This window comes from Coregonus lavaretus (genome assembly GCF_964263955.1).
Source record: "Coregonus lavaretus genome assembly, chromosome: 33".
In the NCBI taxonomy this organism is placed as follows: domain Eukaryota; kingdom Metazoa; phylum Chordata; class Actinopteri; order Salmoniformes; family Salmonidae; genus Coregonus; species Coregonus lavaretus.
In genome coordinates this window covers 17,618,553-17,643,430 of record NC_140020.1, presented here as the reverse complement: position 1 = coordinate 17,643,430, position 24,878 = coordinate 17,618,553, and the positions used below count along the sequence as shown (strand labels likewise).

Genomic DNA, 24,878 nt, shown 5'->3' with positions numbered 1-24,878 from the left:
TAAAGTGGTACTATGGACAGATACTCCAATCTCCGCTGTGGAGCTTTGTAGCTCCTTCAGGGTTATCTTTGGTCTCTTTGTTGCCTCTCTGATTAATGCCTTCCTTGCCTGGTCTGTGAGTTTTGGTGGGCGGCCCTCTCTTGGCAGGTTTGTTGTGGTGCCATATTCTTTCAATTTTTTTATCATGGATTTTATGGTGCTCCGTGGGATGTTCTAAGTTTCAGATATTTTTTTATAACCCAACCCTGATCTGTACTTCTCTACAACTTTGTCCCTGACCTGTTTGGAGAGCTCCTTGGTCTTCATGGTGCCGCTTTCTTGGTGGTGCCCCTTGCTTAGTGGTGTTGCAGACTCTGGGGCCTTTCAGAACAGGTGTATATATACTGAGATCATGTGACGCTTAAATAGCACACAGGTTAACTTTATTTAACTAATTATGTGACTTTTGAAGGTAATTGGTTGCACCAGATCTTATTTAGGTGCTTCATAGCAAAGGGGGTGAATACATATGCACCACTTTTCCGTTATTTATTTTTTAAATTTCACTTCACCAATTTGGACTATTTTGTATGTCCATTACATGAAATCTAAATAAAATAAATTTAAATAACAGGTTGTAATGCAACAAAATAGGAAAAACGCCAATGGGAATGAATACTTTTGCAAGGCACTGTACTTAAGTATCAAAAGTAAATGTAATTGCTAAAATATACTTAAGTATCAAAAGTAAAAGTATAAATCATTTCACATTCCTTATATTAAGCAAACCAGATAGCACCATTTTCTTTATTTAAGGATAGCCAGGGGCAGACTCCAACACTCAGACAACATTTACATTTGTGTTTAGTGAGTCCATCAGATCAGAGCAGTAGGGATGTTCTCTTGAGAAGTGCATGAATTGGACAATTTTCCTGTCCTTCTAAGCATTCGAAATGTAACAAGTAATTTTGGGTGTCAGGGAAAATGTATGGAGTAAAAAGTACATTATTTTCAAAGTAAAAGTTGTCAAAAATATAAATAGTAAATGAAAGTACAGATACCCCAAAAAACTACTTAAGTAGTACTTTAAAGTATTTTTACTGAAGTACTTTACACCACTGCTCAGCAGGTCTAAAGTCATGTATTGTGGGCTAATATACTGTAGATGGAAATACAGGGGACACAATTTTTCATTGCTGTTGTCATTGAAACTCATGTGGTCTGTCACTCACAACTATTTTTATAACTGCTGCTTCAAATGTACAAATTCTGTCTTTGTAATGACATTTCAGTGGTGATCTAATATGGAATGGTTTGCAGCTTTGGTGGAATTTGTGACAGCAAATTGAATGCACATGTCAAATGACAATATTTTAATATCCTAATTTAAGATTTGTGAAAAACATTTCATGATTCCCATTTATTTTTAATTGAAATGGAGATGACCTTTACACAAAATGTATATGATCCTGAAAACAAACACACACACACACACACACACACTGTAATGGCCAGTGCTGCTATGTCAAAACTGGAAATAAAAGAAATACAGAAAATGTTTATTATTTTTGTGTTCATCAGTGATACGTTGCCGGCCGCGACCGGGAGACCCATGGGGTGGCGCACAATTGGCCCAGCGTCGTCCAGGGTAGGGGAGGGAATGGCCAGCAGTGATGTAGCTCAGTTGGTAGAGCATGGCGTTTGCAACGCCAGGGTTGTGGGTTCGATTCTCATGGGGGGCCAGTATGAAAAAAAAAAAAAAAAGATTGTATGCACTCACTAACTGTAAGTCGCTCTTGATAAGAGCGTCTGCTAAATGACGTAAATATTGATAACATTTTATAATGGTGAAGGTGGAATGGCCCCTTCCCTGATGAATTACAGTCTCAGTATAATTAGTATAAATGTTCTTCAATTATTCAACTATAACTATTGTATTAGATGCTACTGGTACCAGCACAGCCACCTCGGTCGGCATTACCAGCATCTTCCAGTGCGGTGCAGCGACACATCAGCCCACAGTGAGGAATAGACCACAATGTTCTGCATATCAATGGTTTTACAAAGACAGACGAACGTCAAGAGGTGTTGACGGCAACACGGCTTAAAGAGAAGGATTTGAGAATAAATAGCCTAATAACCACTCAATCAAAGGAAAATGCCTGGCTAACTTCCATGGGTAAACGATCATTCGCAGGTATGTTATGTCACGCTATCAGATATACCGGCCGGTGTAATGTTAGCAATATCTAGCTAGTGCCCTTGTTAATTGGGTAAGAAAGGATATCAATAGACTAGTCTTCGTCGAGCGAATTTTTCTAATCAATTACGATTATTTGCTCTGAAATCTGTCCAAGAATACAATGGTATTGTCGACTGAATTCTTTACAATTTGAAAGTGACATTTGGAGAGTTTTCGATGTCCTCCGTTTTGACATTTTTGTCTGCATCGTATTGGAACATAATGGTAGATGTAGTTTTTTTCCGGTAAATTGGATTGGCGATCCATGATGGCAAACACTACATATCCCATGACTATGCACAGAGCGCTTCATTAACGCGTCATGTTTACATACGTCATAATTTAAGGACTCGAAAATGGCCTATTGAATTTCGCCGAAGGACTAGATTCAGATTTGTTTTTGGAAGAAACACTTGCTCGCTGTGTTGTAGAAGACACTGTCATGTTTGCGGATAATCTTTAATGTCTCGACATCAAAACCTAAACAATGTCTATCCAAACGCTGACCGAAAGTAAGTTGTAACGCTCATTTCAGCCTACTAAACAGTTAGCTATTGTGATTATGCTAACTAGGTAGCTAGTTACCTAGCTTAGCCAGCTACTATGGTTGGTGGTCATAATCACCAACAAAGTTAGCTAGCTCATTCGCCTATGCAAATCCTTGTGCTATTGAATGACATTATATACGTTTGTAAAGAAAACACAGCCCCAGCTATGCGTTGCTGTTTGCTTGAGCTGAGTGCATATAATTTCTCTCCCACAGTCAACCCATGTTTTCTCGACACCTGACCGCGTTTGGCTCTCACTGGTTGCCCCCAACTCAAGCCCCGTTGGGCGGCTGGAGGAACGTACCATACCCCAGTTACCCATGTCGGCCGGGTGTGCCCCCTTCGCCTCAACTCTCCCACCCCACCAGGCACCTCTCAGGGGCCTTCCGACCGCAAGATACCCACAACACCAATTGGGCAAGACTACAGTCCAGACAACACCTCCCACCAGGGTTCCCTTTTCACGGTTTTCCTCATCAACACTTCCACCTTGGACTGATGGAGCGCTCAGACAAGGAGCCTCCAAACAAGCGGAGGAGGAGTTCAGAGGAGAGGGGTCCAGGGGATAGGTCCAAGGGCTCCCCCAAACGAGAGTACGCACCACGACAGGCTCGTAGTGCCACAACCAGCCCCAACTACTGGTTCAAAGACGGGAAACCACCACCGCCGCCTCCTGGGACAAGTCCACCAAGACAGGCATTGGGTATTACTTCAGTTTCAAAAACTGCCGCTTTTCTTGAAAACACCATTTATTCTTTTATATGAAATTAAACTGAGGTAGATTAGGTTTAGTCCAATATGGGCCCTGTCAAGCAGTGTCATTCACATTCTAAACATATTGTTTTGTTTGTGCATTTCCAGAGCTGAAGAGACAATGGGAGGACTTTTCCCACTGCTATAAGTCCAGACCTCAGTCTGGTGGTGGGAGGCAAGAACCACCCGTTGACTTCTCTGTGATGTCGTATAACATCCTCTCTCAGGACCTACTACATGACAATAACTACCTGTACAAACACTGTAGCTCCTCCATCCTCAACTGGAACCACAGGCTCTCCAACATCCTGAAAGAGCTCAAAGAGCACAACACAGATGTAAGTGATTGGTTTATGAATCATTACTGATGGTACAAGAAAGTATCTCCCACCAGTTACCTGATCTATTAGCTTGTGATCGATTCAGATTTTCAACATATTCATCATCACAAGGAACAGAGAACACAACATAGTGGCCCTGTTTTGACTAGTTCAAATCTGTATCCCTTAGAGCAAGTCAGTGGTGATGACACTGCTTAATTTCATGTTAGATGTGTACTGTGGAATGAAGTCAAACTTTGTCTCTATAGATAATGTGTCTGCAGGAGGTGCAAGAGGACCACTATGAAAAACAGATCAAACCCTCTCTAGAAGCATTAGGTAATGCTGTTTTGTACTCACTGTGTTGCCCTCACTGTTTTGTTTAATAAGACTAAGCCTATTATTTTGAGCTGTAGCTCTGCCTATTGAAATTGAAAAGCTCTTATCAGCCTGTCAAAATAATACAATGGAAACTGGATGCAGAAGCAAGTGATCTTGCCATTGGAGGTTACATGTAATATGACCACTAGAGGGAGCCACAGGCATAGGTAATTAATATTTTCTCAAACCACTTGGTTTTCCTGAAGAAAATGAAGTAGCACGAGTGGTTCAGGTATTCCAAAACCTATTTCCTGTTTAAATAATTAAAAAACATTTAAATCTTGTACATTTTTCATCACAGTTTATGAGAAATGTGTCCTATTTTCTTTAATGTAGTGATGTTTATTTCCCATTTCTTTCCCCAGGTTACCAGTGTGAGTACAAGCGGAGGACAGGCAGGAAGCCTGACGGCTGTGCAGTGGTCTATAAGAAGGACCGCTTCTCCCTGCTGTCCAGTCACCCAGTGGAGTACTTCCGCCGGGGCATCCCCCTGCTAGACCGGGATAACGTGGGCCAGGTGCTGTTACTGCACCCAACGGGATCCTCCAGGCCTGATGCCTGCGTTTGTGTGGCCAATACACACCTCCTGTACAACCCCCGGCGCGGGGACATTAAGCTGGCCCAGCTGGCCATACTGCTGGCAGAGATCAGTACAGTGTCCCGCCTCCCTGACGGCAGCTCCTGTCCCATCGTCCTCTGTGGGGACTTTAACTCTGTGCCCTGGTCTCCCCTGTACAGCTTCGTTAGGGAGAGCAGGCTGGAGTACGACGGTATTCCCATAGGCAAGGTGAGGGCCATCATCTACACACCCAGCCTCTTTCTGTCACTTTCTGCAGTGAGATAATAAGCTCTGTGACTGAAGCTGATTACTGCAGAGGGAACATAATGTTCATGGAGTACTGCCAAAAAATGTGAGCTGCTATAAAATGTTCCTTGAGCTCTTCTCTGTCAGTCATCATGCTCTAGTATTTCTTGTTCATTTTCAACCTGGGTTGAATGGCCATTCGATGTGATTTTTATGCTTACCACCAAATAACCACATTAGTGTACAGTAAGTTGCTTTACTGCGCTAGACAAAACGGTGTGAACCTATCTTAAAGCAACAGTGTGTGTGTGCAGGTGTCAGGGCAGGAGGAGAATCCCAGAGGCCAGCGGATCCTGACCGTGCCCATTTGGCCCCTTAGCCTGGGCGTTACCCAGCAGTGCCAGCATGCGACGGCCCCTACAGGTGACCTATGGCGGTCCATCCACCGTCTTATTCCCCACACTGGCTCAGTGAAGAGCCTCAGGCCATTACCAACACTGAGGAAATGCACCCTTCTTTCTTCTGATCTGTATATGACGTTAATACTCTTCTTTCCTCCCAGATGTTGACGGGGGAGTCGCCAACATGTCTGTGCAGGACTTTGCAGCACAAGCTATGGCAGCTATGAACAGGTCAGTTAGCTCCGGTTGGTTTTCGGGGTTAAATAATCATTTAGTTGAGACAGACAGTGTGATCCCTACAGTCTCTGTTGTTTTACTGTCAGTTAGTTCTTAATTCTGTCATGTAACTGTAAGTGATCTGATCCTGTCAGAGGACCTACACCAGCCAGAGCTCCTCTGACTAACAGCAGGCCTTCAATATGAATACTTTTCACACAGTTGAGTGTCTGTGCTGCTCGACGGAAATGTAATTTGTTTTGACTGGCGTCTGCACATCTGACAGCCGAGGCTGATTTTTCCACCTCTCTCCCCGTTCTCTCTCTCCCCCTTCTCTCACTCTCTCGTTTGCATGCCTTGGAGAATGGAGGAGACAGGAGTTGCCACATCCTTCCCCTACAATGTTAATTTGAAGCGAGTGGAACTGCTCATAGGGAGAAGTGACAAGTCTATCTCTGGTTGATTTGTTGTTTGTCCAGTATAGTCAGAACTTCAAGGAGCAACTGTCTGTCTTAATTAGCAGTTGAAGTTAAGCCAGTGCCCTGTGTGACACTGTGTCTCTCCCCCTCCCCATGTCCAGACCCAGTATAGAGCACAGTCTGAGGCTGACGTCAGCTTACTCCCACTACCTGACAGAGGATGGCAGGCCTGAGATCACCACCTGTCACTCCAGGACAGCCATCACTGTGGACTACATCTTCTACTCCGCAGGAACCGGGGACATTTCCACTCAGCCAGGTACCCACACACAGTATACTACATACAACACATAGGATTTGTTGATTGATTGTTACACTGGCCTTGGAGCAGGGTGGCATCTGATAATCAATATTGTTTATGATAAGGTCGGTCCTGCAATGTGACTTCTGTAGATGCTGCAGTGCAGTGGGCTGTGGAGTGAGACTCCCAGGCTGCATTATGGAACCAGGGCTACATTTTCCCTGATCAAGATCGCATCTGGAAAAACTCAGGGCCTTAAAGGGATACTTTGGGATTTTGGCAATGAGGCCCTTTATCTAATGAGGCCCTTGGAATCCAAGATGGCGTAGCAGTGCGGTCGTGTATTCTGTAGTGTGCTCATGTAAATAGCCTAGTTTTTTTGTATTTTTTGTATATATTTCTCAATCTCACTTTTCATCCTTCAACTAAATATACTTTCCTGCAAACCGCCTCACCCAATGTGGAACGGATTCTATTATTTCTTATACCTTCTTATCTAGAACCTCCGGCTGAAACTAGCCAGCTAACTAGCTACTTGCTATTAGCCACAGTTAGCGTTTTACACCATTGTCCGTGGCCTGCACTACCTACCAGCCAGCTCTAGCCTGGACAATTATCGGCCAGTCTGCACAGCGCGCTATCGACCCAGAACATATCGGATTTTCTGCCGGAATCACTGAATCACTGGACCTTAACACCGGATCATCGCAACTAGCTAGCTGCAACCGAATGGATGTTGTTGTTGGCTAATCACCACTGTCCCGAAGCAAGCACCAGTTAGCCTTGAGCTATCCTCGAGCCAGGCCCATCTCCCGGCTATCTACCTCTCTGTCAACTAGACGGGACCTCCTAGTGTCGACACAGAGCCCCGCCGATCCATCACGACTGGTCTGCTGACGTAATCGTCTGATGTGGTTTCAACAGGCTTCCTGTTGCTATGACCACGAAGAGCCATCTGCTAGCCCCGGCCCGCTAGCACACGCAATCAACAGCCGTGCCTCCTGCTCGCCTGTGCCGTAGCAGCCATCGAACTGCTCCCGGACTCACCTATTGCTGTTCACTGGACCTTATGATAACTCAGCTACACAGCTGATGCCTGCTGGACCGTTCCTTTACACAGTACCCCATCCTGTTTATCTGTCCTGTTTATCTGTTTAGCCTCAGCCCAAGCATTCGTCGCCATTACCAGTTGTTGTCTTAGCTCTCTCGAATAACACTTGTGATTGCTTTATGCCTCTCTCCCATGTCAATATGCCTTGCCTATTGCTGTTTTGGTTAGTTCTTATTATACAATTTCACTGTAGAGCCCCCAGTCCCGCTCAACCTGCCTCAGATAGTTCCTTTGTCCCACCCCCCATACACGCGGAGACCGGCTCAATCGGTGCCTCCAGTGATGCTATCTCTTTCATTGTTACCCAACGCTTAGGTTTACCGCCACTGTACTCATATCCTTCCATATCCTTGTCTGTACATAATGCCCTGAATCTATTCTACAACGCCCGGAAATCTGCCCCTTTTATTCTCTGTACCCAACGTACTACAAGACCAGTTCTTAAAGCCTTTAGCCGTATCCTTATTCTACTCCTCCTCTGTTCCTCTGGTGATGTAGAGGTTAACCCAGGCCCTGTAGCCCCCAGTATCACTCCTACTCCCCAGGCGCTATCATTTGTTGACTTCTGTAACCGTAAAAGCCTTGGTTTCTTGCATGTTAACATCAGAAGTCTCCTCCCTAAGTTTGAGTTATTCACTGCGTTGGCACACTCCACCAACCCTGATGTTCTAGCAGTGTCTGAATCCTGGGTTGGGAAGGCTACCAAAAACTCTGAAATTTCCATCCCCAACTACAACATTTTCCGTCTAGATAGAACTGCCAAAGGGGGCGGAGTTGCAATCTACTGTAGAGATAGCCTGCAGAGCTCTATCATACTATCCAGGTCTGTGCCCAAACAGTTTGAGCTTCTACTTCTAAAAATCCACCTTTCCAGAAATAAGTATCTCACTGTTGCCGCTTGCTACAGACTCCCCTCAGCCCCCAGCTGTGCCATGGACACCATATGTGAATTGATTGCCCCCCATCTATCCTCAGAGTGCGTACTGCTTGGTGACCTAAACTGGGATATGCTTAACACCCAGGCCGTCCTACAATCTAAACTAGATGCCCTCAATCTCACACAAATTATCAAGGAACCTACCAGGTACAACCCTAAATCCATAAACATGGGCACACTCAAGAAAGCAAAGGCTAGCTTTTTCAAACAGAAATTTGCATCCTGTAGCACTAACTCCAAAATGTTTTGGGACACTGTAAAGTCCATGGAGAATAAGAGCACCTCCTCCCAGCTGACCACTGCACTGAGGCTAAGAAACACTGTCACCACAGATTAAATCTACGATAATTGAGAATTTCAATAAGCATTTTGCTACGGCTGGTCATTCTTTCCATCTAGCTACCCCTACCCCGGCCACCAGCTCTGCACCCTCCGCTTCTCCTTCACCCAAATTCAGATAGCTGATGTTCTGAAAGAGCTGCAAAATCTGGACCCCTACAAATCAGCTGGGCTAGACAATCTGGACCCTTTCTTTCTAAAATTAGCTGCCGAAATTGTAGCAACCCCTATTACTAGCCTGTTCAACCTCTTTCGTATCATCTGAGATCCCCAGAGATTGGAAAGCTGCCGCGGTCATCCCCCTCTTCAAAGGGTGTGACACTCTAGATCCAAACTGTTACAGACCTATATCCATCCTGCCCTGCCTTTCGAAGTATTTGAAAGCCAAGTTAACAAATAGATCATCGACCATTTCGAATCCCACCGTACCTTCTCTGCTATGCAATCTGATTTTCGAGCTGGTCATGGGTGCACCTCAGCCACGCTTAAGGTCCTAAACGATATTATAACCGCGATCGATAAAAGACAGTACTGTGCAGCCGTCTTCATCGACCTGGCCAAGGCTTTCAACTCACCGCATTCTTATTGGCAGACTAAATAGCCTTGGTTTCTCAAATGACTGCCTCGCCTGGTTCACCAACTACTTCTCAGATAGAGTTCAATGTGTCAAATCGGAGGGCCTGTTGTCTGGACCTATGGCAGTCTCTATGGGGGTGCCACAGGGTTCAATTCTTGGGCCGAGTCTATTCTCTGTGTATATCAATGATGTTACTCTTGCTGCTGGTGACTCTGATCCACCTCTACGCAGACGACACCATTTTGTATACATCTGGCCCTTCATTGGACACTGTTAACAAACCTCCAAACGAGCTTCAATGCCATACAACACTCCTTCCGTAGCCTCCAACTGCTCTTAAACACTAGTAAAACTAAATGCATGCTCTTCAATCGAACGCTGCTTGCCCCCGCCCGCCCGACTATAATCACTACTCTCGGCGGGTCTGACTTAGAATTTGTGGACAACTACAAATACCTAGGTCTCTGGTTAAACCGTAAACTCTCCTTCCAGACTCACATTAAGCATCTCCAATCCAAAGTTAAATCTAGAATCGGCTTCCTATTTCGCAACAACGCCTCCTTCACTCATGCTGCCAAACATGCCCTCGTAAAACTAACTATCCTACCGATCCTTGACTTCGGCGGTGTCATTTACAAAATAGCCTCCAACACTCTACTCAGCAAATTGGATGTAGTCTATCACAGTGCCATCCGTTTTGTCACCAAAGCCCCATATACTACCCACCATTGTGACCTGTACGCTCTCGTTGGCTGGCCCTCACTACATATTCGTCGCCAATCCCACTGGCTCAAGGTCATCTATAAATCTCTGCTAGGCAAATCCCTGCCTTATCTTAGCTCATTGGTCACCATAGCAACACCCACCCGTAGTATGCGCTCCAGCAGGTATACATTGAGGGAAAAAAGTTTTTGATCCCCTGCTGATTTTGTACGTTTGCCCACTGACAAAGAAATTATCAGTCTATAATTTTAATGGTAGGTTTATTTGAAAAGTGAGAGACAGAATAACAACAAAAAAATCCAGAAAAACGCATGTCAAAAATGTAATAAATTGATTTGCATTTTAATGAGGGAAATAAGTATTTTACCCCCTCTCAATCAGAAAGATTTCTGGCTCCCAGGTGTCTTTTATACAGTTAACGAGCTGAGATTATGATCACACTCTTAAAGGGAGTGCTCCTAATCTCAGTTTGTTACCTGTATAAAAGACACCTGTCCACAGAAGCAATCAATCAATCAAATTCCAAACTCTCCACCATGGCCAAGACCAAAGAGCTCTCCAAGGATGTCAGGGACAAGATTGTAGACCTACACAAGGCTGGAATGGGCTACAAGACCATCGCCAAGCAGCTTGGGGAGAAGGTGACAACAGTTGGTGCGATTATTCGCAAATGGAAGAAACACAAAATAACTGTCAATCTCCCTCGGCCTGGGGCTCCATGCAAGATCTCATGAGAACGGTGAGGAATCAGCCCAGAACTACGCGGGAGGATCTTGTCAATGATCTCAAGGCAGCTGGGACCATAGTCACCAAGAAAACAATTGGTAACACACTACGCCGTGAAGGACTGAAATCCTGCAGCGCCAGCAAGGTCCCCCTGCTCAAGAAAGCACACATACAGGCCCGTCTGAAGTTTTCCAACGAACATCTGAATGATTCAGAGGAGAACTGGGTGAAAGTGTTGTGGTCAGAAGAGACCAAAATGGAGCTCTTTGGCATCAACTCGCCGTGTTTGGAGGAGGAGGAATGCTGCCTATGACCCCAAGAACACCATCCCCACCGTCAAACATGGAGGTGGAAACATTATGCTTTGGGGGTGTTTTTCTGCTAAGGGGACAGGACAACTTCACCGCATCAAAGGGACAATGGACGGGGCCATGTACTGTCAAATCTTGGGTGAGAACCTCCTTCCCTCAGCCAGGGCATTGAAAATGGGTCGTGGATGGGTATTCCAGCATGACAATGACCCAAAACACACGGCCAAGGCAACAAAGGAGTGGCTCAAGAAGAAGCACATTAGGATCCTGGAGTGGCCTAGCCAGTCTCCAGACCTTAATCCCATAGAAAATCTGTGGAGGGAGCTGAAGGTTCGAGTTGCCAAACGTCAGCCTTGAAACCTTAATGACTTGGAGAAGATCTGCAAAGAGGAGTGGAACAAAATCCCCTGACCTGGTGGCCAACTACAAGAAACGTCTGACCTCTGTGATTGACAACAAGCGTTTTGCCACCAAGTACTAAGTCATGTTTTGCAGAGGGGTCAAATACTTATTTCCCTCATTAAAATGCAAATCAATTCATAACATTTTTGACATGTGTTTTTCTGGATTTATTTGTTGTTATTCTGTCTCTCACTGTTCAAATAAACCTACCATTAAAATTATAGACTGATCATGTCTTTGTCAGTGGGCAAATGTACAAAATCAGCAGGGGATCAAATACTTTTTTCCCTCCCTGTATCTCACTGGTCATCCACAAAGCCAACACCTCCTTTGGCCGCCATTCCTTCCAGTTCTCTGCTGCTAATGACTGGAACGAACTGCAAACATCTCTGAAGCTGGAGACACTTATCTCCCTCACTAACTTTAAGCATCAGTTGTCAGAGCAGCTTACCGATCACTGCACCTGTACACAGCCCATCTGTAATTAGCCCACCCAAGTACCTCATCCCCATATTGTTATTTATTTTGCTCATTTGCACCCCAGTATCTCTATTTAATAATATAATAAAATGCCATTTAGCACATCATCTTCTGCACATCTATCACTCCAGTGTTAATATTAAATTAAATTATTTTGCACTATGGCTTATTTATTGCCTTACCTCCATAACTTACTACATTTGCACACACTATATTTAGATTTTCTATTGTGTTATTGACTATGTGTTTGTTTATCCCATATGTAACTCTGTGTTTTTATCGCAATGCTTTGCTTTATCTTGGCCAGGTCGCAGTTGTAAATGAGAACCTGTTCTCAACTGGCCTACCTGGTTAAATAAAGGTTAAATAAATAAAAAATCTACTTCCCCAGAGTCAGATGAACTAGTGGATACCATTTTTATTTGTCTGTGTCCAGTATGAAGGAAGGAAGTTAGTTAGTTTTGCAAGCCAATGCTAACTAGCGTTAGCGCAATGACTGGAAATCTATGGGTATCTGCTAGCATGCTAAGTATCCCTTTAACCATGTCTTTTGTCTTCCTCCCAGAGGGTCCATTGCCAAGGCGAGGGCTGCAGCTGCTGGCCAGACTGGCCCTGGTGGGACAGACAGACCTGGAGGCCGTCAACGGGCTGCCCAATGAGCACAACTCCTCCGATCACCTGCCCATACTGGCCCGCTTTCGCCTCTGCCCCTGAGACTGGATGTTAGGGTTCAGGGTTTAGCGCCTCGGACAGACAGAACTGGGGTTCAAAGACCTGGAGAGACCCAGGAATCCGTCCAAACCTCTCACCAGCAGCCAAACACCAATTGTACACAAGCTCACCATGGCTTCTGTCTCTCATCTCTCATGATCTCATATCCCTGTGAACTGTAGGAAGGGTACAAACACTGACACTGGAAGATGTTGAACTTTCATTTCAAAGACATTATTGATGAACTTGGAGCTTTGCAGTGGCCTAACTCTAGGCTACTGCATCAAGATGTTTACACATTTTAACTTTTTGGTGTGACATTTTTGCATTGGTTGAAGATATGAAAAGAGACTTCTTTTAGATTTGTATAAATGTTGATAAATTCATTTCAAACAGTGCTGCTGATAAGGAAAAATACTGAGATATAAAAAATGTATTCATTATGTCATACACGTACAGTACTATTTGGTTTGATAATTAGCACAAATTCATGCTTAAATCAAACCAAAGAAATGCTAAAATGTACGAAGAGAAGGAAGAAACGACCCTCCTTAGAGCTGGCAGTTGGCGGGACACCCATAGAAGAGTTTTATAGACTAGGCTGTTAGGTGTGCTGTTAGACAACAGTCTCTTTGTCATCACACATTTCACAGCTCTGCAACAAAATCATCGACGACACCTGTATGCTCAGAAGGATTGCGAAATATATGCCAGTGCAAATTCTAAAATAAATCTCAAAAGCTATCATCCATAGTCAAATTACAGTTTAAGTCAGAAGTTTACATACACTTAGGTTGGAGTCATTAAAACTTGTTTTTCAACCACTCCACACATTTCTTGTTAACAAACTATAGTTTTGGCAAGTCAGTTAGGACATCTACTTTGTGCATGGCACAAGTAATTTTTCCAACAATTGTTTACAGACAGATTATTTCACTTATAATTCACTGTATCACAATTCCAGTGGGTCAGAAGTTTGCATACACTAAGTTGACTGTGCCTTTAAACAGCTTGGAAAATTCCAGAAAATGATGTCATGGCTTTAGAAGCTTCTGATAGGCTAATTGACATCATTTGAGTCAATTGGAAGTGTACCTGTGGATGTATTTCAAGGCCTACCTTCAAACTCAGTGCCTCTTTGCTTGACATCATGGGAAAATCAAAAGAAATCAGCCAAGACCGCCGAAAAAAAATTGTAGACCTCCACAAGTCTGGTTCATCCTTGGGAGCAATTTCCAAACGCCTGAAGGTACCACGTTCATCTGTACAAACAATAGTACACAAGTATAAAAACCATGGGACCATGCAGCCGTCATACCACTCAGGAAGGAGACGCGTTCTGTCTCCTAGAGATGAACGTACTTTGGTGCGAAAAGTGCAAATCAATCCCAGAACAACAGCAAAGGACCTTGTGAAGATGCTGGAGAAAACAGGTACAAAATTATCTATATCCACAGTAAAACGAGTACTATATCGACATAACCTGAAAGGCCACTCAGCAAGGAAGAAGCCACTGCTCCAAAACCGCCATAAAAAAGCCAGAATACAGTTTGAAACTGCACATGGGGACAAAGATCGTACTTTTTGGAGAAATGTCCTCTTGTCTGATGAAACAAAAATAGAACTGTTTGGCCATAATGACCATCGTTATGTTTGGAGGAAAAGGGGGGCAACTTGCAAGCCGAAGAACACCATCCCAACCGTGAAGCACGGGGGTGGCAGCATCATAATGTGGGGGTGCTTTGCTGCAGGAGGGACTGGTGCACTTCACAAAATAGATGGCATCATGAGGAAGGAAAATTATGTGGATATATTGAAGCAACATCTCAAGACATCAGTCAGGAAGTTAAAGCTTGGTCGCAAATGGGTCTTCCAAAGAACAATGACCCCAAGCATACTTCCAAAGTTGTGGCAAAATGGCTTAAGGACAACAAAGTCAAGGTATTGGAGTGGCCTTCACAAAGCCCTGACCTCAATCCTATAGAAAATTTGTGGGCAGAACTAAAAAAGTGTGTATGAGCAAGGAGGCCTACAAACCTGACTCAGTTACACCAGCTCTGTCAGGAGGAATGGGCCAAAATTCACCCAACTTATTGTGGGAAGCTTGTGGAAGGCTACCCGAAACGTTTTACCCAAGTTAAACAATTTAAAGGCAATGCTACCAAATACTAATTGAGTGTATGTAAACTTCTGACCCAATGGGAATGTGATGAAAGAAATAAAAGCTGAAATAAATCATTCTCTCTACTATTCTGACATTTCACATTCTTAAAATAAAGTGGTGATCCTAACTGAACTAAAAAAGGGAATTTTGACTAGGATTAAATGTCAGGAATTGTGAAAAACTGAGTTTAAATGTATTTGGCTAAGGTGTATGTAAACTTCTGACTTCAACTGTAACTACTGCTCTGTCATCTGGAGTAATGCAAGAGCCTTTTTCATGAAATTCACCACTCTGAAAGACCAACCGCTATATCAATTAAAATGGATATGGTCAAAGACAAACACTCTCGTGAAACATGGAGCAGAACCAAGGCTGCCAAAACCCAAGTTTTGGCAAAATAGCTTTTAATTTCAGAGCAGTGAAGTCCTAGTACTCCTTGCCAGAAAGTTCCAAAAACTTTCCAAATAGCTTTGAGATTAATTCATAAAATGTCTTGAACGACTAGAGTAGGTCTAAGGTCATTGTAAAACTGTATGCTATGTTGTATTTAAATTCATATATGCACATGGAGTGGGGTGCTGGGGGGTGTAACTCATAATATGTATAGGTAATAGGATTTTGGATCTTTGTGCTTTTACTTTGCTTTTGTTTTTCTAATTTCTGTGCAGTTTTTTACATTTCTTAAGGACTCTTGGAAGGCTAGCCCTTGGGCTAAAAGAGATCCTAATAAAATAAAATAATATTAGTATTGAAAATGAAGGCTATATCAGTCACAGCTATTGTACTGCATGTAATGCAATAATAGACCTGCAATTAAAGACACACTGTACCTGCATAGAGTTCAGCTCTCTGTAGTAATGTCACTTTACATTTAATGAGTTCCAGGGATTGTTTGAACAGTATTTCTCAGAGATAAAGGCACACTGGTGGACAGAGAAGCTGATCAGAGAAAATAGGTATTTCTCACCTGGGGCCTCATTTATCAACCGTGCATACATTTCGTATTAAATTCTGGGGTACATGGAGATTCTGGGATTTGCGAGTGCCACAATATTTGGGAATTGATCAAACTGTCGCACACAACATTTACGCATGTCTTCATTGATAAATTACAGCTATATTATATTTGTGTGGTCGTGAAAGAGCGATACAATCCTGCCTGGAAAATGCACACCATTCACCTTTTATGGTAAGAAAATTCCCTAATTTGCTGTATGATTTGGAGACGTTGGAACCGGGCCATGATAGTTCCTTAAAGAAAGCGCAATGGCAAATCTGATCACATTTCTGTAGAGGTGTGGATCAAACACCTCCCATTTCCCCCAAACGAACAATAAGCCTATTTGCTTCCAATACAGTTGATCAACCTTCTAGAAGTTGTGCGCACGCATGGTTTGAGATTTGTGTAGAGATACAGTGCCTTGCAAAAGTATTCATCTCCCTTGGCGTTTTTCCTATTTTGTTGCATTACAACCTGTAATTTAAATGGATTTTTATTTGGATTTCATGTAATGGACATACACCAAATAGTCAAAATTGGTGAAGTGAAATTAAAAAAATTACTTGTTTCAAAAAATTAAAAAAATTAAATAACGGAAAAGTGGTGCGTGCATATGTATTCACCTCCTTTGCTATGAGCCTAAATAAGATCGGGTGCAACCAATTACCTTCAAAAGTCACATAATTAGTTAAATAAAGTTAACCTGTGTGCTATTTAAGCGTCACATGATCTCAGTATATATACTCCTGTTCTGAAAGACCCCAGAGTATGCAACACCACTAAGCAAGGGGCGGCACCATGAAGACCAAGGAACTCTCCAAACAGGTCAGGGACAAAGTGGTGGAGAAGTACAGATCATGGTTGGGTTATAAAAGAATATCCAAAACTTTGAACATCCCACGGAGCACCATTAAATCCATTTTTAAAAAATTGAAAGAAATGGCACCACAACAAACCTTCCAAGAGAGGGCCGCCCACCAAAACTCACGGACCAGGCAAGGAGGGCATTAATCAGAGAGGCAACAAAGATACCAAAGATAACCCTGAAGGAGCTGCAAAGCTCCACAGTGGAGATTGGAGTAGCTGTCCATAGGACCACTTTAAGCCTTACACAACACAAAGCTGGGCTTTACTGAAGAGTGGCCAGAAAAAAGCCATTGCTTAAAGAAAAAAATAAGCAAACACGTTTGGTGTTCGCCAAAAGCAATGTGGGAGACTCCCCAAACATATGGAAGAAGGTACTCGGGTCAGATGAGACTAGAATTTAGCTTTTTGCCCATCAAGGAAAATGTCTGCCGCAAACCCAACACCTCTCATCACCCCGAGAACTGGGACGGAGGTTCACCTTCCAGCAGGACAATGACCCTAAGCATACTGCTAAAGCAACACTCAAGTGGTTGAAGGGGAAACCCCAGAGTCTGCAACATCCTTTTTACGCTGCTGCTACTCTGTTAATTATTTATGCATAGTCACTTTAACTCTACCCACATGTACATATTACCTCAACTACCTCAACTAGCCGGTGCCCCCGCACATTGACTCTGCAACGGTACCCCCTGTATATATAGCCTCCCTACTGTTATTTTATTTTACTTCTGCTCTTTTTTTTCTCAACACTTTTTTTGTTGTTGGTTTATTTTTACTTTTTTTGTTAAAAATAAATGCACTGTTGGTTAAGGGCTGTAAGTAAGCATTTCACTGTAATGTCTGCACCTGTTGTATTTGGCGCATGTGACCAATAAAATTTGATATAAATACAGGGAAATTCTTGAGGGAAACCTGTTTCAGTCTTCCAGAGATTTGAGACTGGGACGGAGGTTCACCTTCCAGCAGGAAAATGACCCTAAGCATCCTGCTAAAGCAACACTCGAGTGGAAACATTTAAATGTCTTGGAATGGCCTAGTCAAAGCCCAGACCTCAATCAAATTGAGAATCTATGGTATGACTTAAAGATAGCTGTACACCAGCGGAACCCATCCAACTTGAAGGAGCTGGAGCAGTTTTGCCTTGAAGAATGGGCAAAAATCCCAGTGGCTAGATGTGCCAAGCTTATAGAGACATACCCCAAGAGACTTGCAGCTGTAATTGCTGCAAAAGGTGGCTCTACAAAGTATTGACTTTGGGGGGGTGAATAGTTATGCACGCTCAAGGTTTCTGTTTTTTTGTCTTATTTCTTGTTTGTTCCACAAATAAAATTATTTTGCATCTGCATGTTGTGTAAATCAAATGATACAAACCCCCCAAAAAATCCATTTTAATTCCAGGTTGTAAGGCAACAAAATAGGAAAAATGCCAAGGGGGGTGAATACTTTCGCATGCCACTGTAGGCACACTTTCCTGTCAAGTTCCAAATTGAAAACTGGCGCAAGGTTTAGAGTCTTTTTTTGTGCGCACGCACCTTTGATAAACGAGGCCCCTAGAAAGGAATGAAAGTGAACCCAGGGTGCAGAACCTTGGGAGTGTGAAAAGCTCATTAACAAGAACGGCCATCTCTGCCTTTAGATGAGGAACCATTGGAGTCAATCCCTGACAGACAATATCTCAACATGTATGAGTGTTTTTAATATTCTACACACTTCTCCAAGATCACACTGCAGAATCCTCAAGTCTGTTCCCAATATTGCACATCAATCTTTTTCTTTAGACTGAAACTAAGTCAGAGTTTGAGGACATTGGATTTGGAATTCCTTATAGGCAAAGATGCAGCTCTCCGATGTCTGTAGTATTTTGGTTGCCTTCTATAACGGCAACATTAGTGCTATAAACCGCCCTTCTCAAGCACACAAACCGCTGCTGTACAGACCATTGAATTTGATGTAGTGAATATCAAGTGATTAATCTTGTTTCACTAATTGACCCTGCTTCTGTTTTGACATTGCTCACATTCTAGATAAAATATGATCAAGTCTGAGGCCAAATTGAATTAGCCTATGATGCCTTTCCAGCGACATGCCAACGGTTGTAAACAAGATGAGCCACTTCATACACATGTCCCATTCAAATAAATTCTCTGGACTTGCTTTATTGCATCTCCTTTGAATTTGAATCTCTAAAATTATGCTGTTCTTGATATTTGTCTTTTTCTGTGTGCCAAAACCCTTCATTTGATTTGGTTCCTCACCACCTAATCCTGGCTGACATGTCTGGCTGATGGTGTGAATGAAAGCCATTAGGACTCAAGTCTCAGAGATAAGTGATGTTCTGCTGACATCTGCAAAGCCTCTGCTGCTGCTGCTTTGTGGGATTTCTGGGATGAAAGCGTTTACAGGCTTATCGTTTGATGGTTGGTGAGATCCAGCCTCATTGGGGATGACTCATCTTCTTGCTTAGACATGGGCTGAATCCCAGTACTTTGAAGATGCTTCCTTTCCTTAGCTATTGTCCTTTACCCTCATTGCCTGTTAGTTATTGCCTATTGTGTAATTTAGATCAGTGGGAATGAGGGATAGTAAACAAGGTGAGAACGTATTGAAATCGACCACAGTTTCTTTTCTGAGTTTAGAGAGAGGGAGGCATTCCCTGAGCTGCGTCAGAGATGAGAAATTTGGGATTCATTTTATACACTGAACAAAAATATAAATGCAACATGTAAAGTGTTGGCCCATGTTTCATGAGCTGAAATAAAATATCCCAGAAATGTTCCATACGCACACAAAAAGTGTATATCAAATTCTGGGCACAAATGTGTTTACATCCCTGTTAGTGAGCATTTCTCCTTCGCCAAGATAATCCATCCACCTGACAGGTGTGGTTTATCAAGAAGCTGATTAAAAAGCATGATCATTACACAGGTGCACCTTGTGCTGGGGACAATAAAATGCCACTCTAAAATGTACAGTTTTGTCACACAACCCAATGCCACAGATGTCTCAAGTTTTGAGGGAGCGTGCAATTGGCATGCTGACTGCAGGAATGTCCACCAGAGCTGTTGCCAGATAATTTAATGATAATTTCTCTACCATAAGCCGCCTCCAACGTTGTTTTAGAGAATTTGGCAGTACGTCCAACCGGCCTCACAACCGCAGACCACGTGTATGGCGTCATGTGGGCGAGCGGTTTGCTGATGTCAACGTTGTGAACGAGTGGCCCATGGTGGCGGTGGGGTTATGATATGGGCAGGCATAAGCTATGGACAACGAACACAATTGCATTTTAATTTGAATGCACAGAAATACCGTGACGAGATCCTGAGGCCCATTGTGAGGCCCATTTTTTGTAAGGTATCTTTGGCCAACAGATGCATATCTGTATTTCCAGTCATGAAATCCATAGATTAGGGCCTAATGAATTTATTTCAATTGACTGATTTCATAATTTGAACTGTAACTCAGTAAAGTCTTTGAAATTGTTGCAAGTTGTGTTTATATTTTTGTTCAGTATAAAACTGCACTGTGTCGTTGCATGTCACAGCTGCTGTAAACAGATGAATAGAGACACGGCATCCTGTGCCTGACTATATACAGTGGGGGAAAAAGTATTTAGTCAGCCACCAATTGTGCAAGTTCTCCCACTTAAAAAGATGAGAGAGGCCTGTAATTTTCATCATAGGTACACGTCAACTATGACAGACAAATTGAGATTTTATTCTCTCCAGAAAATCGCATTGTAGGATTTTTTATGAATTTATTAGCAAATTATGGTGGAAAATAAGTATTTGGTCATCTACAAACAAGCAAGATTTCTGGCTCTCACAGACCTGTAACTTCTTCTTTAAGAGGCTCCTCTGTCCTCCACTCGTTACCTGTATTAATGGCACCTGTTTGAACTTGTTATGAGTATAAAAGACACCTGTCCACAACCTCAAACAGTCACACTCCAAACTCCACTATGGCCAAGACCAAAGAGCTGTCAAAGGACACCAGAAACAAAATTGTAGACCTGCACCAGGCTGGGAAGACTGAATCTGCAATAGGTAAGCAGCTTGGTTTGAAGAAATCAACTGTGGGAGCAATTATTAGGAAATGGAAGACATACAAGACCACTGATAATCTCCCTCGATCTGGGGCTCCACGCAAGATCTCACCCCGTGGGGTCAAAATGATCACAAGAATGGTGAGCAAAAATCACCACACGGGGGGACCTAGTGAATGACCTGCAGAGAGCTGGGACCAAAGTAACAAAGCCTACCATCAGTAACACACTACGCCGCCAGGGACTCAAATCCTGCAGTGCCAGACGTGTCCCCCTGCTTAAGCCAGTACATGTCCAGGCCCGTCTGAAGTTTGCTAGAGTGCATTTGGATGATCCAGAAGAGGATTGGGAGAATGTCATATGGTCAGATGAAACCAAAATATAACTTTTTGGTAAAAACTCAACTCGTCGTGTTTGAAGGACAAAGAATGCTGAGTTGCATCCAAAGAACATCATACCTACTGTGAAGCATGGGGGTGGAAACATCATGCTTTGGGGCTGTTTTTCTGCAAAGGGACCAGGACGACTGATCCGTGTAAAGGAAAGAATGAATGGGGCCATGTATCGTGAGATTTTGAGTGAAAACCTCCTTCCAACAGCAAGGGCATTGAAGATGAAACGTAGCTGGGTCTTTCAGCATGACAATGATCCCAAACACACCGCCCGGGCAACGAAGGAGTGGCTTCGTAAGAAGCATTTCAAGGTCCTGGAGTGGCCTAGCCAGTCTCCAGATCTCAACCCCATAGAAAATCTTTGGAGGGAGTTGAAAGTCTGTGTTGCCCAGCGACAGCCCCAAAACATCACTGCTCTAGAGGAGATCTGCATGGAGGAATGGGCCAAAATACCAGCAACAGTGTGTGAAAACCTTGTGAAGACATACAGAAAACGTTTGACCTGTGTCATTGCCAACAAAGGGTATATAACAAAGTATTGAGAAACTTTTGTTATTGACCAAATACTTATTTTCCACCATAATTTGCAAATAAATTCATTAAAAATCCTACAATGTGATTTTCAGGATTTCTTTTCCTCATTTTGTCTGTCATAGTTGACGTGTACCTATGATGAAAATTACAGGCCTCTCTCATCTTTTTAAGTGGGAGAACTTGCACAATTGGTGGCTGACTAAATACTTTTTTCCCCACTGTACAGAGATATCAGTACAGCACTATCCCAAATAATGAATAAGACCCTAGCCTACTGGGGAATGTTATGACATTTCGTCATTTATATTTACTCCGATGGGGTCAAATCTGCCTGGTCTAGTTGTGTGATATATTCAAACCTGGAATGATTTGATTGAATACCATATTATTACATATATTATGCCTGTGCCCCATGAAGAAATGTATTTCACATTATTTCATTACCTATTATCTTTCCTACCTGTTGAGTAAAGAAATAACAGCAAAGACGGAATTAAAAACAGAAATAATTTTTTATTACAACACATGCTACAGTTGATAAAAAACCATTGTCAACTGATCAGTGTAACAGTAGGAGTTGGGAGGACGTTATCTTCCACCAGTGGTCATAATACAAAAATCACCCTGTCATCATCATACATGTAGAAAACCAGGGACGGAGTCTAAAGTCTCATTTCAATAGAATAGTGGTTCTGTAAGAAATGCTACCATTTGTTCTGCTGTTGATCTACCATCAATACTTTTCCTCTTCCTTTTCAGCCAATGGGACAAATAGATAAGCCCTTTCCAGAAAGATATGAGAATAATACCAGCCATCTGGTAGCACCAGTGGCATTATAATAGAGAGAACACTAACACCCAGAGTTCTAGTTACTTACATTCCCATTTATGAGAAGAGGCCAAGAGAGCACTCCTCATGAAATGCACGTTAATACAGGATAAGCAGTCTCATCTAAAAAGCTGAATTACAGTTACACAAAGGTTAAGTAGAGTTCCACAATCCACATCATGCTCAGAAAACAGCTAAATATTCAGTAATGCTTAGTCCCAACAACACATCATTGCCTTTCAAGTTATCAACCACTGAATGCAGTAGGTGATGGTACATTATAGTGGTTGCAGCTGGTTTGAGGTTACTCATATTGTGCAGTTATTCAGATAACTTGATTCTTTATTTTTAAAAACACACCATTTGGTAAATACAAAATGGATTAAAAACCCATCTACAGTCGTCATGAGGAGTGGTCCTGTTTTTCTTTAACCGTTGTAACGTTGGATGGTACGTCACTTTTCAAGCCTATTCAGTGGTCAACAGCACAACCAAAGCAAGGCCTTTGAAAAATGATACTGCTACAATGTGGAGTGTGCTTCTTTAAAATCACACCTCGTCCAAAGAATACATCATCATCATCACAACAAAGTGTTTTCACCACGTCATAAAAACAACAACCTGCATGATTAAACACTGCACTCAGTAACAGATTTGTTCAAGAAACAGCGAAGAATCGCCAATGGAACTCTTCCACAACATAATTTAGCTCAACACTAAACAGTTAAGAGCACAAATCTATTTAAGCTACATCACTTTGAGTATTATCTTTCAGTTTCCAGATTTGCAGCAGTGAAAGCAGTCTTTCCTCCCAGTTAGTGTTCTATTCAATCTGGAAAGCTGAAGCGTTAGATATGCAGCGGGTACGGTGAATGCAGTCTCCACTAAAGCAGTAACATTGCCTTTAAATTTCAATCACGCTGTAAAGCTGAACTTCCGCGATGTGGATTGAATAGAGCCCAAAGTCTTTTTTTTTTTTTTACGGCAGTGTTTAACAGTAAGAATGTTAAACCTAGCCTGTATAGATTAGACAAATTATTGTATTGTGTAAAAGTGAAGCACATTGTGATTCTATAGAGGATTGTAAAACCAAAGTCATACACTACATGGCCAAAAGTATGCTCTGTGTAGGCCAGTCAAGTCAGCAATGGGTGTGGCTGAAACAGCCGAATTCACTAATTTGAATTCACATACTTTTGGCCATGTAGTGTATATTAAGCTGGTTGTTTTGTGCTTAGAGTAGTCTTTCAGACGGCTGGTACCAATAGTGTTGACCTTGGTGGTATACTGTCAGACTAGCAGCACCATTCACAATTTGATCATTAGAATAAAAAATGTTAATTAGAAACATAAGAACTGATATGTTCTCAGTTCGTTCAGGATTCAAGATAATGAGACTGGATTTCAATTCTGCTGCAATCTAGAAACTATTAAGATTGAGGAAGACATACGATGGTCTATCATTTCTGTTTGATGTGCATATCTTGTTTAACCAAAAGCTATACATTCTGATATTGTTCAGTTGGCACCCTCCTGAATATCTGATGATGACTTTTGAATACTACAAAAAAAATTATAAACAATCTTGACACTGCATCATGGCAGTTGAGATGGCAAAGAAGCCTTGATTTGACTGATAAGTCTGTCTTGTGGTGTTCAGTTCAGTATTCTTAACTTCAAGATTCTGTGAAAGGATTCAGAAAGGCCTCTAGTTAGGAGCTACATAACATTATCACACATGTTTTTGTATACGTCTGTATACTGAGGTGTAACAGAGTTGACATTTCATTCAACCCAATGTCACGGTCAAATTATCTTGGGAATAAAAGGTAATGTTCTGGCTATGCTCCAAAGCATCATTGTCACAATCTTTGATTTCCTTAAAACATGAATTGATCTGGGCCCAGTTTCCCAAAAGCATCTTAACGATGGTTCTAACGATGAACTTAGCCTTAAGATGCTTTTGGGAAACCGGGCCCAGTACTGTATCTGTGAGATCAGTCACACTATTTGATCCTTTTTACATGATATCAGCATACTGTCGGCTAGTGTTTTAACTCACAGATTCTCAGCTTTTAAAAATGAATCTTCACATTGTAAATGTAACTGAAATGTAACTGTTGCTCTCCTTCACAAAAGCACACAGGCTATGAAAAATTTTATTTAAAAAACTATGTAGAGCACCCCACATACAGTATGTACTTCTCTAATTGCATGAGAGGTCTTGATAGGATGCCTTCATGCATCATTGTATGCACATTTGTAATGTCATTCATGCGTGGAGGTGTATATTGAAAAACACACCTCTTCTTGTTCAGGCTTTTGTTCATCGTCTGGTCATGAAGGACAGGAAATATATACCTTT

At 42.4% G+C, this 24,878-nt stretch overlaps 1 protein-coding gene across 2 annotated transcripts; it reads left to right on the top strand.

Moving 5' to 3' along the window:
• The first annotated feature begins 1,971 nt into the window (after positions 1 to 1,971).
• On the top strand, positions 1,972 to 13,427 carry angel2 (angel homolog 2). 2 transcript variants are annotated; one of them, XM_084151302.1, is made up of 9 exons: positions 1,972 to 2,176; positions 2,985 to 3,472; positions 3,631 to 3,860; positions 4,112 to 4,181; positions 4,589 to 5,010; positions 5,343 to 5,451; positions 5,591 to 5,660; positions 6,226 to 6,383; positions 12,537 to 13,427. In XM_084151302.1, exons 2-9 carry the CDS (start codon positions 2,992 to 2,994, stop codon positions 12,683 to 12,685), a joined length of 1,689 nt encoding a protein of 562 aa, XP_084007428.1. In that variant the 5' UTR covers positions 1,972 to 2,176; positions 2,985 to 2,991; the 3' UTR covers positions 12,686 to 13,427. The 2 variants fall into 2 exon arrangements, with proteins under 2 accessions (XP_084007428.1, XP_084007427.1); XM_084151301.1 differs by lacking the exon at positions 1,972 to 2,176 and adding an exon at positions 2,554 to 2,733.
• Positions 13,428 to 24,878: the final 11,451 nt, after the last annotated feature.

Bases quoted from the DNA above. Each gene is read 5' to 3' on its own strand.
- angel2 (XM_084151301.1), top strand. From the start codon at position 2,684: ATGTCTCGACATCAAAACCTAAACAATGTCTATCCAAACGCTGACCGA. The intron at 3,473-3,630 runs GTATTACTTCAG...GTGCATTTCCAG, and splicing joins TCCACCAAGACAGGCATTGG to AGCTGAAGAGACAATGGGAG. The intron at 6,384-12,536 runs GTACCCACACAC...TCTTCCTCCCAG, and splicing joins GGACATTTCCACTCAGCCAG to AGGGTCCATTGCCAAGGCGA.